Consider the following 14,852-nt stretch of genomic DNA (forward strand, 5'->3'; position numbering starts at 1 on the left):
TGTCTAATTAAGAATGCAATTAAAGTCATATCCAATCACTTCATTGTAAATGTAACAAACTTGAGCATTTTTTTTATTAATGTTATTTGAATTTCATCATTCTTCTTCTGTAAAAAATTTCGAGTCGCAGATATTTCTAATGATTATTCTGTTCATAATGAAAGATTTGTTGGAATAAATATGGGCGTTATTACGCTGGAGGTTTGGAGTAAATTCATGCATAACATAATTGGGATTTAACGCCGATTTTAATTATTTCCAACAGGATAACAAAGAAATCTGCAATTAAATATTCTTAATTACCATCCCAAAAGCCGTAATTTTCAAAAATCTGTTTTGGACTTTTAATTAATTACTGCTCTGTGTTATTGTGTTGTATTAAATACAGTGTCTGATACAAATTCGCATGCGCATTATTATTGACAATTATGACGAAGCAAATGCATGTGATTAATCAATCATTTGTTGTGTGAATAAATGATAATCAATATAATGTAATTTACAATAAAATCATATGTAGATATCCATGACCTTCCACTTATTTCACATACTACCATCTCCTGTTTAAAATTACTATTTTTAACTTGTTGTAAGTTAGATATAACGTAACTTAGCAGATGCCTAATCAATAATCAGTTATACGTTAAGAATTTAAATATTTATAAAAATAACTTAAATCAGTGTTACCCTGCTCTCTAGTCACCTTTTAATTCAAGAATTTCAGAATTTATTAAATTTCAAGATGAATTTATAATGTTGTAAACTATATTTTTTTTTTTTTTTGGGGGGGCTTGGCTCTTTATGTACCTATCACGCGTTGCTTACACGGGATAATTAAGCTGCCGAATGAATATTAATAGAAGACTCATTAGCTAATAATAACAACAATAATAGCTCAAGAGCCGAGACAACTTGAAATTGTTAGTGCGCGTCTATCTATATATATCCGTAACTTATTACAGAAATATCAACACAATGAAGGTATTGTTTTTGTTTTCTGTCTTTTGTCAAAGAATAACAAATGACGAAACCATTAAATATGATAAGTGGTTGCAGACAAATTTTAGAATACGTCACGAGTAAATGTATGTATAATATGTATAATTGAATTTAATATAACAAACATTTGTATAGTATTTTTAAAAAATAAATATTTACGTGTCATAGTATTATTTACTTGTTGTATGGTTGATATGATGCCTCTGGGGTAGTTTAAAAGTTCTTGTGGTTTCGACTCTATAATCAAACTCTATCACTCTCACACAAACATGATAGCTTTCCTCGGTGTCCGAGGTTTATTAGGGAAAAAAAAATTCAAATTCTAAGAACTTATTTGATAATGTTGTTGGGTATTTGTATCTTAAAAGATACAATATTTACTAAATACTTATATCTTTCGTTTCAAAGCCCACTTAATTTTATCTCACTATGTCTTTCGTTTCGAAGCTAACTTAATTTTATCTCACTCTTATATGATGAAAAAAGCTATTATATTTTCATTAGTTTTCTCAAAATTTTTGTTAAAAAGTCATATTAACCCCACACTACTAACTTTTATTTTATAACTATTAGGGGTGGGCGTTCGGATCGGGTTAACCCGAACCGAACTAAACCGAACCCGAAATTTGGTAACCTGTGCAACCCGAACGGATTCAAACTATCAACCCATTTGAGTTAAAATTCATTTTAACCCGAATTTTTTTTTAAGTTTTGTCTTTTAAAAATAAATAAATAACTATATATATATATAGTTATATATGTATTAAACAAAAAAAATTCTCTTTGACTACATGTTGTATATTTTATTAACTTTAAAAAGGCTTGTTGAAATATTGTTAAGGATGTTTGGATTTGAGATTTTTAGATTTTAAGTGGTTTTTGGTAGAATTTATGGATTAAATTGTTCCAACCTGTTTTGACCCGAATTAATCCGAATTACTAACCTAATCCGATCCGAATTACGAACCTGAACCGAACCGAATTAAATTTGGTTGTGTTCGGTTCGGGTTGGCGTTTTCAACCCGATTGGGTTCAATTCTCCAACCCGATCGGGTTGAAACCCGATATGCCCACCCCTAATAACTATAACTTTTTTTGTCCATAACAATTGTGGCTTAAAAGGTATTTGGATTTGAATCCAAAGGCCACCAGCCTCCCTCCCAGACATTGTTCCAATCCGGGATTCCGGATTGGAACAACACTATATATATATATATATATATATATATGTATTAAACAAAAAAAATCTCTTTGACTACATGTTTTGTGTTTTATTAACTTTAAAAGATTTGTTGAAATATTGTGAAGGATGTTTGAATTTGAGATTTTTGGATTTTAAGTGGTTTTTGGTAGAATTTTTGGTTTAAATTGTTCCAATTCGTTTTAACCCGAATTACCAACCCAATCCCATCTGAATTACGAACCCGAACCGAACAAAATTAAATTTGGTTCGGTTCGGTTCAAGTTGGTGTTTTCAACCCGATTGGGTTCAATTCTCCAACCCGATCGGGTTGAAATTCAAACCAAAACCCGATATGCCCGCCCGTAATAACTATAACTTTTTTTGTCCATAACAGTTGTGGCTTAAAAGGTATATCACCTTAATATAAAATAAGCCTTAAGTCTCTTGTATCACTTGTGAGATTTTACTAGTTGAGCCAAGTGACACCATTATCATTAATTGATACTAAACTTTTAATCCTCCATTTGCTGACAGTATTAGAAAGAAAAGAAAAATTCGGTTAATTAGAACTGAACGGAAACTTGAATGCCCAACAATACCCAGCATTAAACTCTATTTACCAACTAATAATACAAGAAGTTAATATCAACATAAATATATTGATATCAGTCTAAATCCAACGACTCAGCAGAAAATTATTATAAGAAAACTAGGGAATTGTATTTAGTTTATATATCATCAATAGGGCAGGAGAGGAGTTGCAGCAAGAGTTGTACCTATATACACACGCCATTTGATGACTATTTCATATAAAACGTTTACAGCTAGTGTAAATAATGGCACATGCTATGTTTGCCGACCTAAAAAATATATGTAATAATAAGTATAAAAACAAAGGAATTACTAATTAAAATTATCTTAATTATACATGGTCATGATGAAAAAGCATGATATATTATTACTTATAAAGCATGATTGTATTTGAAAAATCTCTTCTATATGTCTCCCCTCAAGCGCCAAAAGAAATGCAACTTTCTGCCATGCCCGATGGAGCAAAGATAGTTGTTATCTTAAAAACTCAAACAAGGTTTTGACAAAACTAGTTATAACCATAGTGATGCAAAAATGTAAACAAGATATTATCAAGATAATGAGATAATTGATCGATCATTAACCTATCCTTATGAATTGGGTTTGAAAGTGATGTAAAAAATGAGGAAAAGAGATTGAAAACCCTAGAATGAGTAACTAAACGAGACTGAGAGGGAGTGAGCAGGCTGAAATGGAGGTGATGACGTTGCCGTCGAGAGTCCCACACTTTGATCCCCACATTGCACATGACCTATCGCTCTCATATTGGTTGTAATGTGAAGGGGACACCGTAACATGTTATTATATATATATGATTAATTTTAATTTTCTTTTATGTGTTTGAAGAATTAAATTCCAAGAGTCCAGGTAGAGTGAGAGAGAGTGAAATGGTCGTTAATGTACAGCGTAGCCATAGCCGTTGCATTAATGCTATTACCGTTTTCCAGCACATCACCTCTCTGTTTACATTAAGCGCTCTTTGATTGCTAGCCACCTTTCACTTTCTACCCAGAAAATGACACGAAAATTAAAAACTTTCTCGCGTTCATACTTATGGCAATGGCCTCTCGCTTTCTACGTAGAAAAGAAAAGGAACGACTATTCCTTTCTTCCTCAACACTCTCTATAAATTTCAAATTAACATTGACATGCAACTATGCAAGCATGTGTACACGTCTTTGATGAATCTATACGACCCTTGTGTAGATTATATAACTCATATCTACAGCAACACCCAATTTGTGCCTAATGTTTCGCATACAGCTTCCCAATGAATTTGAAGAAAGTGATTCTGGGCTTATTTAGCTGGAAAAGGAAAAAATCATTTCGCCTGATATATTAAATTATAATTTCTTCTAACGACGAGCGGGCTTTCTGAAGATTGGAGGACACGTGCACTCCGTGATGTTGGGGACTTGGGGGGCCGGGCCTCCAGAAGGCTAAAACAATAATCCTGTACCCAAACTTCCTACCCTACTCATTTTAGAAAATCTTATTGCCAGGCTAGACTCGTGTATTGTTGCTCTCGCCGGTCGCCACGGTGAGAGTAGCAGCTTAATGGTCGGTTTAGTATTGCTTTTGTGTAAGATTCAAAACTAAAACTAATTTTTAAAAGTTAAAAGTTAATTTTAATATTCGGTAAATTTTTTTATAAATCACTTTTAGTAAAATCATCTCATGCTATAACATATTTTGAAAAGCGGGAATAAGTAATTTTTTAAAAATTTGATTTTGAGAATCAATTTTTATATATACACAATAAAAAATATTATATTTATGAATATTTAAATAAATTTTATTAAATATTATGCACAATTCAATCATTTATATTATTACTGCAGTTTAACAGTAATATTTACCAAATACATATAATTTACTTTTAAAACTCATGGTACTTCCGAAAGTAAATTTTATCCAATGCATAATTAAATGCATATTTTTAAGTACGGCTGAGACTAATTATTTTAAGAACTATAACATTACCATACTGGCCCTAAGTCATATAGTACTCAATTTCAAATTCCTTTAATTTCCATAAATATAGATAAATAAGGATGGGGATCTTGTCGTTCATATCTAGTGGTAGATAGGCAGCGTTGCAAGCGTATGTACATTCAAAATCCCAACAGAACTCAAGTAGATTTGAATGATTAATACTTTAAACTTCTTCTTCCTTTAAATTTTTTTTTTTTTAAAAATAATATAGGCTTAGTGTAATTATTTTTTTGGATGTGAGATGGGTTTACAAAATAGTAGGCATCTTCTAAAAAATTTGCTCTTATTTAAAATATTTATCATGGGTTATTATTATTGCGAAGTTAGAGCAAGTCTAACTTGGGGCCAATTAAAGTCAGCTGTTGCGTCCCTTAATTTCTTACCGACGGTTTAGATAATTAGATTGGATAAGTATTGATTGACCGGGTTGAAAGGTTTGGGATGGGAGGAAATCTAATCCAACGGCTCTAATTCGTTAGCTCTCGGTTGGACGTAATAAGCCAACTTTGCAGCGCTCTGATTTTTAATAATAATAAGTTATAAATGTAAAAAGGAGACACATCACATTAAATGATTTACACGTGAACAAGTGGAGGAGCTCAACTGGCAGTCAGTACAGGCGCATGCAACACGGGGCTCCAACCAACCATACAAGCAACTACAATTTTTTGAACAAGTTCAGGTCAGCAGAAATCCGACTCTGACTCGGAGTGCACAGGACTTCATGAAAGCTAAGACTCCAGAAACCACGAAGTTGGGGAGGAACTGTTGAATTAGTCTGGCGACAACCAAACCAATGACCTCCCCCCATCTAGCAAATCCGTCAAATGTTAATTATCTCATGCCTGCCACGTCATTTCATGCTTTGCCACAAAGAATTTTTCTATTTCTCTCTCCTATCTCCTCCATTTTCCAACAATTCCCCAGGACCAATAAAATAATATTTTACTAAATCATACTACAAGAAAATTTAAGGGCCCATAGGCCACAATACCATTTGAAATAATCCCTAGAGACAGCCTTTTCACCTTCAGCCTGATCAGCTGCGCTCACTCAGAGTCAGTTCCCGCGTGCTTCTACAGTAACTTCTGACTAGCTCCCAACACTAGTACTTATAACGATATTGCCAAAAAACAGTGGTCTTCCACTCGCACAAAGGGAAGCAAGTGTATAATGTACGCATGCAAGGGACTAAATATAATAAAATATGATGAATTGCAATAGAGCATCAATTATGATGGATAAAGGGTGCGTTTCATATTGAGATTGAACTATTTTAACTTTTAAGGTACAATATTAAAATATTTAATAAATACTATCTATTGTAACTTGAAAGTTATGTTAATATAATTTTTTACTTGTATGATGGAAAATTCATTATATCTTTAATAATTTTATCAAAATTATTATTTAAAATCTATATTTACTACATATTATTAAATATTGTTTTATAGTTATAGTTTTTTTTTTCTCCCAGCAGTTGTAGTTTAAAAGTTACAACCTCAATCCCAAATAAGACCAAAATAGCATCAAAATTACAATTCAATACTTGAAACAAACTGATGTTACCATTGCCACTTATATATGTGTATGCTAACACATCACTGCACAGTCTTTCCATTTCTATACTATTTAACATATTCTACTCCTACTGTTTCTTAAATATGGAATGTCCTCGACCAAAGAGGGAGGCAAGTGAAGCTTGACACCTATAGTTTTCTTTCTTACACAGACAGTGGATTGGCAGATCCATCAGCTACTATTCAATTAAACAAATGAAGAACATGCATCATTTGGACGCAATTGAGATGACATCTTGGCTTCAGATAAGAGGGGGAATTTTTTTATAAAAAAAGAAAGAAAGAAGGGAACAGTACCTACATTACAAATTCACAAAAGCTGTGTCAGTGTGATCATGAAGGTAGCTTCCAAAGGCTTTTGGTTGCAACAAGAATTTTCTCTCTTCCGTTTGATCCAGGTTCTTTGTCATGTACGGCAGCCGTCCACCTCACAGTATTAGCTATGCGACTTACTTTGTCAATAACTTCTGGAGAATCTCGAACCACAACTGTTCCCTCTGGCCGCAACATTCTATCCATCTCCACCATTAAATCTACCAAGCTACAACTGCAGCAGCAAAAAATCAGATAATGTCAAAAGCTGACTAAGCACTGTATCTGCTGCCAGAAGAAAATTCAGATTAAGCATCACGTTAGGACTAAGGAGAAACAAAGTAACTGTAATATGGGTGCATGTCTTAAAATGAGAATGTAAACTTTGTAGAACTGGAGTCCAATTTAGCAAAATCATCCATAACATGATTTTGCAACGTAAGGAAAGGTTAATTTTATCAATTTATAAGAACGCAATAATTATCCCTTTACCAAATACTGCTCATTTATAAACAGCCAGAAGTCGATGCCTGCAGTAACAATCTTTTCTGACGAGTCGACGGTTAACCAATAATGGGTTGGGGGTAAAGAGAGCGTTAAATCTACAATTTAAATATGCTCCATCACAGGAAATATCAAACCAGTATGCCTTTATTGGAAGAATTTATAATCCTTATGCAATTGTCAACACCACACTTAACTTATGCAGTTAGCAGTAATAACCCCTATGGGACATGATATAACAATTTATTTTTCAGTATAATTTAAGTATAGCTTATTGCCTTTAAGAGTCACAATTAAATAAAGAAAAGAAAGAAATAAAATAAAAATAAAAAAAACACTTCTCCACAAGTCACAAGTGATTGTTTGAATGTAACAAACTTCCCCATATAAACCATAAAGATCACATATGTAGTGTTGAAGAATAAGTATATAGATCATATATACCTGTTCTTGTTGGAGCCTGGATTTTTTATCAGCGATTCGATTCCAGATACATGGATCAGATCATAAGTACGAGGATATGTTGAGAACGGTTCACACCTATGAACATAAATAAAAAACATAATCAAATAACAATAGTTCCCCATAAACAACATAGTTCCATTAAAAAATGTGAGCAGCTAATCCAGTCCATGACCATACGAAAATGGCAGTGAACTAGAAGAAAATTTGAGCCCAATAATAAATAAAACATAAATTCTGTTAAAATCCATGACATATTTTACTTGGCCATCAAAGATTCAATAACCAAAGAAGGTTTTCTGGCTACCTATAAGGACATGCAAGAGGAATTACAAATTGGAGAAAAAGTGTATTTTACATATAAATGCACGGCAAAGGACATGATCATAGCAAAAAAAAACTTCAATCAATCTTAACAAAAATACAACAAAAACATGTGGCTCAAGGACCTGATCGCATAATAACCATCACGCAAATAACTTCCATTATCCTTGTGCACAGTTTTATATCCAACAGAAGACAAAAACGTATACAATGACTCACCAATCATGGTAGACTCCAATTAGGCCTCTGTCATATATGACACTAAGAGTTGATGATTTGCGAGCAGGTACGACATTCATCACCCACACAGGATCAGATGTAAGTGCTGCTGCAAAACCTCCGAAAAATGCATTCATATCCATGATGTTGCGTATAGCTGGAGTTCCTAGCTTCACGTTCAAAGTATTCTTGTAGTAAGCAACCCTTCTCCTCCATCGTCTTGAGTCAGCCTCAAATACATCATACCCATTTTTCATGACCAATGCCCGGGAAGGCGCTTTTGTTAGCCGTTGCGGCCACTTAGGGATAGTCCCAACAGCATATTCTCCCTTCACAGAAGATGTCCCACTCACACATTTCTTTAACTTGAAATACCTGCAAATTAAACAAGCTTAGATTAATAGGTTTCAGGTGTAAGTTAACTGATCCCTTTCACCAACATTATAACAGCACAGACTACATCAATACCAAGACAGCTAAGGTATCTATTATGCAGCGGAAACACTTGCATGATACAAAATCCAAGCAATAAAACAAGGGGGGCAATATTGAAGTTTAGTTTCCACAAAAAACTTAAAACTAAGACTGCATTCTGGGAGAATTAGTCATCACCATGCATAATTAGGGTCATCGGATTCATCACACAATTCAAGGCCAAATTCATTTTGATTAGAGAGACATGATTCTCCAACAGGCTTCTTCCAAATGACAGTGTTTCCATCAACAGCAATCAACTCATAACACAAGGCTCTTGCAACAGCCTGGAGATCTGCCCACTCCTTGTCTTGTTTAGGCCATTGTACGGGGGGACCAGAAATGACTAAGTATCCTCCTGGCCGAAGCAATCGATCCACTTCGATAAGATAAGTCGCATCTGCAAAGCGAGATTCCAAAGTTAACCCAAAGCACCAAGCAGGAAGTAGCAGAGTTGAAATACAAAGCCACAAGACACAAAATGAACTCACTGTAGGCTGTAAAAGGGATCAAGCAACGAGAGCAATGCACAATATCAAAAGAGAAAGCAGGAAAAGGCAGTCTGCGAGTGCCAAGCATGGCAACAAATGCCGGTATCCCTCTTTCCAATGCAAATTGTATCTGTGCTTTATGTGAGTCCCTAGGAGCAAACGAGAGGGTTAAAATGTTCTCCGAAAGCATAGATCCCCCAAAACTAGCAACCTGCAAGAAGATAAGTCTTCAAATCGTAAAACATCCAACAAGGAAAAACAGATAGGAAGAAGAGAAACCCTAGTCCATACCCCACATCCCATATCAAGAGCAGTCCTCAGAGTTCCTCCAGTGATAGGTATATACTGTTTAAGTTTGTCAATGTATTTGTCGGCTCCATCGGCAAACATGGTGCCACCTCCCGGGAACGTGAAGTATGGACCACTCTCTTTCATCCATCCCTGATGGCCCTTCCTGTCCGCAATTTTATTGTATGGCATGTTGGCGTGCCATATCTGCACAGTACACACAATAATAACACGACGTTCCTTCACTGAGGAATAACAATTCAACTCAACTCCACTAGATGCAATTCTATTTTCCTGAAATAAATAAAAATAAAGAGGGTAGGGGGCAATGGAAATGGATACCTTGGATAAGCTTTCAGGCCAAGGAACAGGGATCTTATAACCACGAGGGGGCGGAATCAAACAAAGAGGAGTTTGATCGGGCAAAGGGCAATGTCTTTCTCGATAAAAATTCATCTCTCTGCTAAGCTGGCTGTTTCGCCTGGGATCTTCGCAAGGCATGTGATCGACGGAGTCGGCGGGGCAGGACTCGATGGGTTTGACGTGGTGACCAGCCTCAATTAAAGCGACAAGGCGCTGGCGCTGACGTGGATCCGACGTGGACATGAGGAGTGCTTGGCGACCAGAGGCGGCGAGTGAATCGCCGAGTGGAGTGAAGACTAGGAGAAAGAAGAGAAGGACTAAGCCGAAGAATGTGGCGGAGACGATGTCTAGAAGTTTCCATTGTCGAGCGTTGCGTTTCGATGCGGGTAAATTCAGGTGTCCCATGCCGCAGGTAAAGGATCCGATTCACTTAATTGCACATTCGATAAACTCCTCAATCGTCAGAGCCCAAAGGAGATGGCCGGAGTGGTTTATTTGTTTCGAGGAGATGATGATGAATTGATGGTCGGGACTTGGGGAGTGGAAATCTGGAATTGGTCTGAGAGTATTGAGTGGATCAGTTCAGTGGAGACAAGGGGAGCGTAGTAGTAACCAGTAAGAAGATTTAACTTCAGCATGACGGTGACAAAATTAATATTAATTTGAATAATAATAGTACTAATAAGTCCTAATAATAATAATAACAACAGCACGCGGATTTGGTAGGCAGCTGTCTACTTTCTACCGGCTCAAGAGTCAAGAGTAACGAACCGGGACGCTGACGGCAGAGATTTGGAATAATCAATCTAGCGTAGATTATTTATTGTGTACTATAAAACTTAGCAGTGCCTTAATAAATTGAAGTGAATAAATAACGACATCGTTTAGTCAGCCCTTCGTTTCTTCGCTTTGGGTCATCAGCATTCATCATACTACACATTGACCGTTCACTCGTTTACCTAATGCTGTGGGATAATTTCACATTACAAACTGAATGAAGCAGTCAAATTTTTCTTTCAGAAGAATCAACATATTCATCTGATCTCAACTTAAGCATATTCAATACAGATTTTAGAGGGAGAGAGAGGGAAAAAAAAACGAATAATTGAACTCTCCAAATAAATCTCAGCATATACAACAACAATTATCACCACAATGTACTCTGAAATGCACAAAATTCCATCAACCATGGACAACCAATCTTCTTTCAAAATAACGTAGAACCCTTCTTCTTCAATAATAGTAGTAGACAACGGCAGGTAAAATTGAATCTAAGCAAGCAGATCTACCTATTCAAAGTTTCCTAGCAGCCCTAACATTGTATTCATGCTTCAGAAGATTTGCCCTCAGTAACATTGCCCTCACATCCTGATCAAATTCACTGCCAGTCTGTAAAACCCGTTGGAAAGTTGCATTTCTTTGATCCGCATGTCGTGCATACAAAATCTTGTTGTGTGAGTCAATCCGAGCCTGCAAAGATGTGATAACTTAATCAAGAAAAGAAAAGATACAAAACCAAATCAGGTCATAAGAATTGATCCTGTGTTGGTAGTGGAAGAGGTCCTTAAAAAATTTGCAAATCAGATTTTCACAATCAAATTCTCATATTTAACCTAACTACGGGAGCAAGAAAAACAGAAAAATAGTAGCGCGAAGCACACCTGTATTTGGTTGTCAGTAATCAAGGCTTCAAGCTCTTTCTCTATCCCAGCAACACTTGTTTTGAAAGCATTTGCCATCATGTGCAAATCAACAGACACAAATGGGTGTGTATACTGGATGAGGGCTTTGTTACGTATTTGATCATACAACGTCTCAACATGGTCGTGCAAATGGATATCAAGCAACAGGTTTGCCTTAAGATTTCCAAGGTAATCCAGACATGATGCATAACGGCTGCAGTGGCAAAGAATAATTACAAATCACAACAAGGAGACGGCAGACCAGAATCTAAACATTTGAAAATTTAAAGAACCAAAGAGGGCCGAAAAAAAAGAACAGTGCTCCAAATGCAAAACCAAGAAAACCAAATGCACATGACAAACAAGTACGGGATATACAGAGGGAGATGCAAATAAGGATAGACATTAATGCTTTGATGGAATAAAATTTAGCAACAAAAAGTTTCACTGGCCAAACTAGCAATTCACTTTCAAGAAAAAGTAGCAAAGGAAAAAAAGAAAATTGTAGAACAATGAAATAAGCTGCTTCATGTCAGATTTAAAGGTATTACCATGGAACGGCGAACAATTTATTCATACAGCCCAGCAGATGCAGTTTTTATATATCTGTTAAATTTACTGTTTCCATCTACTTGCTTCACTCTTAACCATAGACAAAGCCACGATATATCAATATGCCCCAAGACTAAATCAACAAAGAGCTATTTACCTAGAGTAGAAATCGTTAATAAGCTCCCTAACTTCAGGAACCAGCTCTAAGAAATTTCGGAAGTTGACATTATCTATAACTTTGCTCTGCAAAATTAAGAACATTAAATCAATAAATCATACCTCAGACACGCATTAACACATCATATAGAAACAAAGTTATGGATAAAATAGAGAGAGATGCGAATGCCTTAAGCTCAGCCCGATCAAAACTTGCAAGTGCACAAAGTCCCCCGTATGTTGCAACATCTTGAGCAGCAATCACCTCATTATAGGAATTTCCCAGATCAGGACCCACTTCCAAGAACTGCATGCATATGAAAGATGATAAATGTCAAATTGAGAAGATAAATCCAATAAAAAAATTAAGGCTAATCTCAGAATTTCACATGTACAATTTCTCCACATAAATAAATATCAAAAGAAAGCCAAAGGGGGCGAACCCATTTCATCTAAGTAGTGCTTGCTAGATTAATAAAAAAAATCAGCATATGAATTTTCTAACCTTACGAGCAGCAAGCTTGTACTTTCTAGCCTCCAAATGAGCCAATCCTGCAGCACAACGTAGTTTTGCAATCGTAACAGGTTCAAGAGCCTCAGGTGTTTGTTCTGCTTTGCTGACATAGCTTGTCACATGAGTAAATTGACCCATCTCAATGCTGACCAGAATTGCACTCATACACATATGAATAATATGCTTTGATGTAGTGCAATAATCACGAGTGCGAACATAACTTTTAAAAGCATCCCCAAGTGCACCATGAGCATAGTAAAAGTCTCCAAAATCATTATATCCCATTCTTATACTTTCTTTGATCAAATTTGTCTGCAAAAAGATTTAAAAAAAAAAAAGGATTTATAGCCGCCACATAAGATAAAATTTCTACTTTTGTAGCAGATTAATGACATTTTACTTCAGCAAACTTTGTTAAATATTAACAACAGATATAAACAAACACAGAAACCCTTATCCTACAAACGCATTAAACCACAATTTGAAGGGGACAAAGGGGCAGATTACTAACCATTAAAAATAAGTAAATCAGCCAATGGGAACACTAATAGAGACGAAATAATTTTCAAGATTTTCATAAACAATTTATCGTAATATACATTATTTTCAATCATAATAAATTCATACGAGAGTGAAAGGGCCCATACCCTATAAGCATTGAGTTCGTTCTCAAGTTTCTCCTTGCGCTGTTCGGCTCTGCGATCCACGGAATCGCACCAAGCCTCGTCCATGGCATAATTGGGGCCCAGCCTCCCATCAATCTTCTTCACAACCTCTCTGAAAAGTTGCGTGTTCTCGCCTTTCTTAATCTCATCGTAGGCCATTCGAAGCGCCTCAAGCTGCATCGAAGCGATGTCGCAGTGATCGGCGATAAACATTAGCCGCGTGATCTTCGTCCTCCCTTGGTACAGGCTCGCGTAAGCCTCGACGTCCAGCTGCTCCCCGCTTATGATTGGTCTGGTACGCGCCGATTCTTCGCCGCCGTTCGAGCAGATCTCCTCCATCATTGAATTCGATTGCTCGTCTTCGGGTTCCATTGCGTTAGGACTTAGGGTTACGGTTTCGTTTGGTTAAGGAATTGCTTGTTACTTCTATCGTCCTTCTTCACTGTGATGTGGTGTGTGAGGGCAGTGGCTATTTTGGTTTGGTCCAGTCTCTGGAGAGGGAGATGGCCTCGCACGCGACTTCAATTTATTTCCTTGATTGATTGCTATTTATATTTGCTAACAAATCCCCCGTGCCGTTTCTTTGATTGCTTGGGTTTTAAAAATATAAGTCCGTGAGCTAGCTTAGAAATTCCAAGCTATTAAGTCATACATAACCAATGGCCCGTTAGTGAATGGATCTCGCTCTCAGCCCAGACCGTTATAAATTCAATTGTTTTTAACGTCTTGGGGCCATGGCCTTTCATTTTTATTTTTTTTTGTTTTTTGAGAAGGGCCATGGCCTTTAATTGATTATTACATCTCCTTTTGATTTTTAATTCTCCCTGAATTTCTTCTTAGCGTACATTTTTTTTTCTCCAACTTCCCAATCAAATATTCAAAGAGTACTATACAATGCAGCACATACATGTTTGGGACATATAGTTCATTATTTTCAACCTTATGCTTTATTTCTTAGGTTGCCACTTACCTACACAAATTTCAAAGGAAGTTGGAGCTACACAATTGTAAGAGATAGTTCCTTACATACTTATATTAATTCTATGAAATTATTTCCGCCAAGTTATTTATTGTAAAGTATTAAAGTAAATATGAGTTTTTCATACATTCTAAAATAATATTTCGCTATTATATTAATATAGTATGAGTATTATTAAAATAGCAACAAACTCTCTAGATTTTCTAGAGAGTAAACTCCTTAGGAATCAACTCCCTATTTAGAGTTTTAGTTCAAATAAATTTCCTAGTCAAATTAGAATAAGTTGCCGTGAGTATAAATAAATGTCTTTTGTAACTTTTACAAACATGCTTTAATTATTTGTTATTTGACTATTTCTTGGAATAAACTCTAGATTTGACTTTAACAATATTTCAAATATCAAAGTTATATATGAGTTTTTTAGTTTAATTAATTCTCACATTCTATGAAATCAATGAGTTTTAATCATCTGGATTTATAGAATTCTTTTAAATTAATGTAAATTTAGACTGTTCCTTA

At 35.6% G+C, this 14,852-nt stretch overlaps 2 protein-coding genes across 2 annotated transcripts; both read right to left on the minus strand.

Annotated features, from left to right (window-relative positions):
• Positions 1-6,317: 6,317 nt before the first annotated feature.
• Positions 6,318-10,439, minus strand: LOC102627323 (probable pectin methyltransferase QUA3). Its single transcript, XM_006490956.4, has 7 exons — positions 9,765-10,439; positions 9,426-9,629; positions 9,135-9,345; positions 8,782-9,043; positions 8,170-8,544; positions 7,609-7,704; positions 6,318-6,895 (listed from the first exon to the last, which is right to left on the minus strand). Exons 1-7 carry the CDS (start codon positions 10,188-10,190, stop codon positions 6,682-6,684), a joined length of 1,788 nt encoding a protein of 595 aa, XP_006491019.2. The 5' UTR covers positions 10,191-10,439; the 3' UTR covers positions 6,318-6,681.
• A 434-nt stretch (positions 10,440-10,873) lies between these two features.
• LOC102627033 (COP9 signalosome complex subunit 1) lies at positions 10,874-13,882 on the minus strand. Its single transcript, XM_006490955.4, has 6 exons — positions 13,337-13,882; positions 12,681-13,001; positions 12,366-12,482; positions 12,177-12,262; positions 11,447-11,681; positions 10,874-11,255 (listed from the first exon to the last, which is right to left on the minus strand). Exons 1-6 carry the CDS (start codon positions 13,724-13,726, stop codon positions 11,079-11,081), a joined length of 1,326 nt encoding a protein of 441 aa, XP_006491018.1. The 5' UTR covers positions 13,727-13,882; the 3' UTR covers positions 10,874-11,078.
• Between the last annotated feature and the right edge of the window lie 970 nt (positions 13,883-14,852).

Source organism: Citrus sinensis, chromosome 3 (genome assembly GCF_022201045.2).
Source record: "Citrus sinensis cultivar Valencia sweet orange chromosome 3, DVS_A1.0, whole genome shotgun sequence".
NCBI lineage: Eukaryota > Viridiplantae > Streptophyta > Magnoliopsida > Sapindales > Rutaceae > Citrus > Citrus sinensis.

Excerpts from the sequence above, each read along its gene's own strand:
- LOC102627323 (XM_006490956.4), bottom strand. The coding sequence starts at position 10,190 with ATGGGACACCTGAATTTACCCGCATCGAAACGCAACGCTCGACAATGG. Across the intron at positions 9,630-9,764 it reads GGCCTGAAAGCTTATCCAAG|ATATGGCACGCCAACATGCC; the intron begins GTATCCATTTCC and ends TGTACTGTGCAG. Across the intron at positions 7,705-8,169 it reads ATTGGAGTCTACCATGATTG|GTGTGAACCGTTCTCAACAT; the intron begins GTGAGTCATTGT and ends TTATGTTCATAG.
- LOC102627033 (XM_006490955.4), bottom strand. The coding sequence starts at position 13,726 with ATGGAACCCGAAGACGAGCAATCGAATTCAATGATGGAGGAGATCTGC. Across the intron at positions 11,682-12,176 it reads ATTAACGATTTCTACTCTAG|CCGTTATGCATCATGTCTGG; the intron begins GTAAATAGCTCT and ends TTGCCACTGCAG. Across the intron at positions 11,256-11,446 it reads TTACTGACAACCAAATACAG|GCTCGGATTGACTCACACAA; the intron begins GTGTGCTTCGCG and ends ACATCTTTGCAG.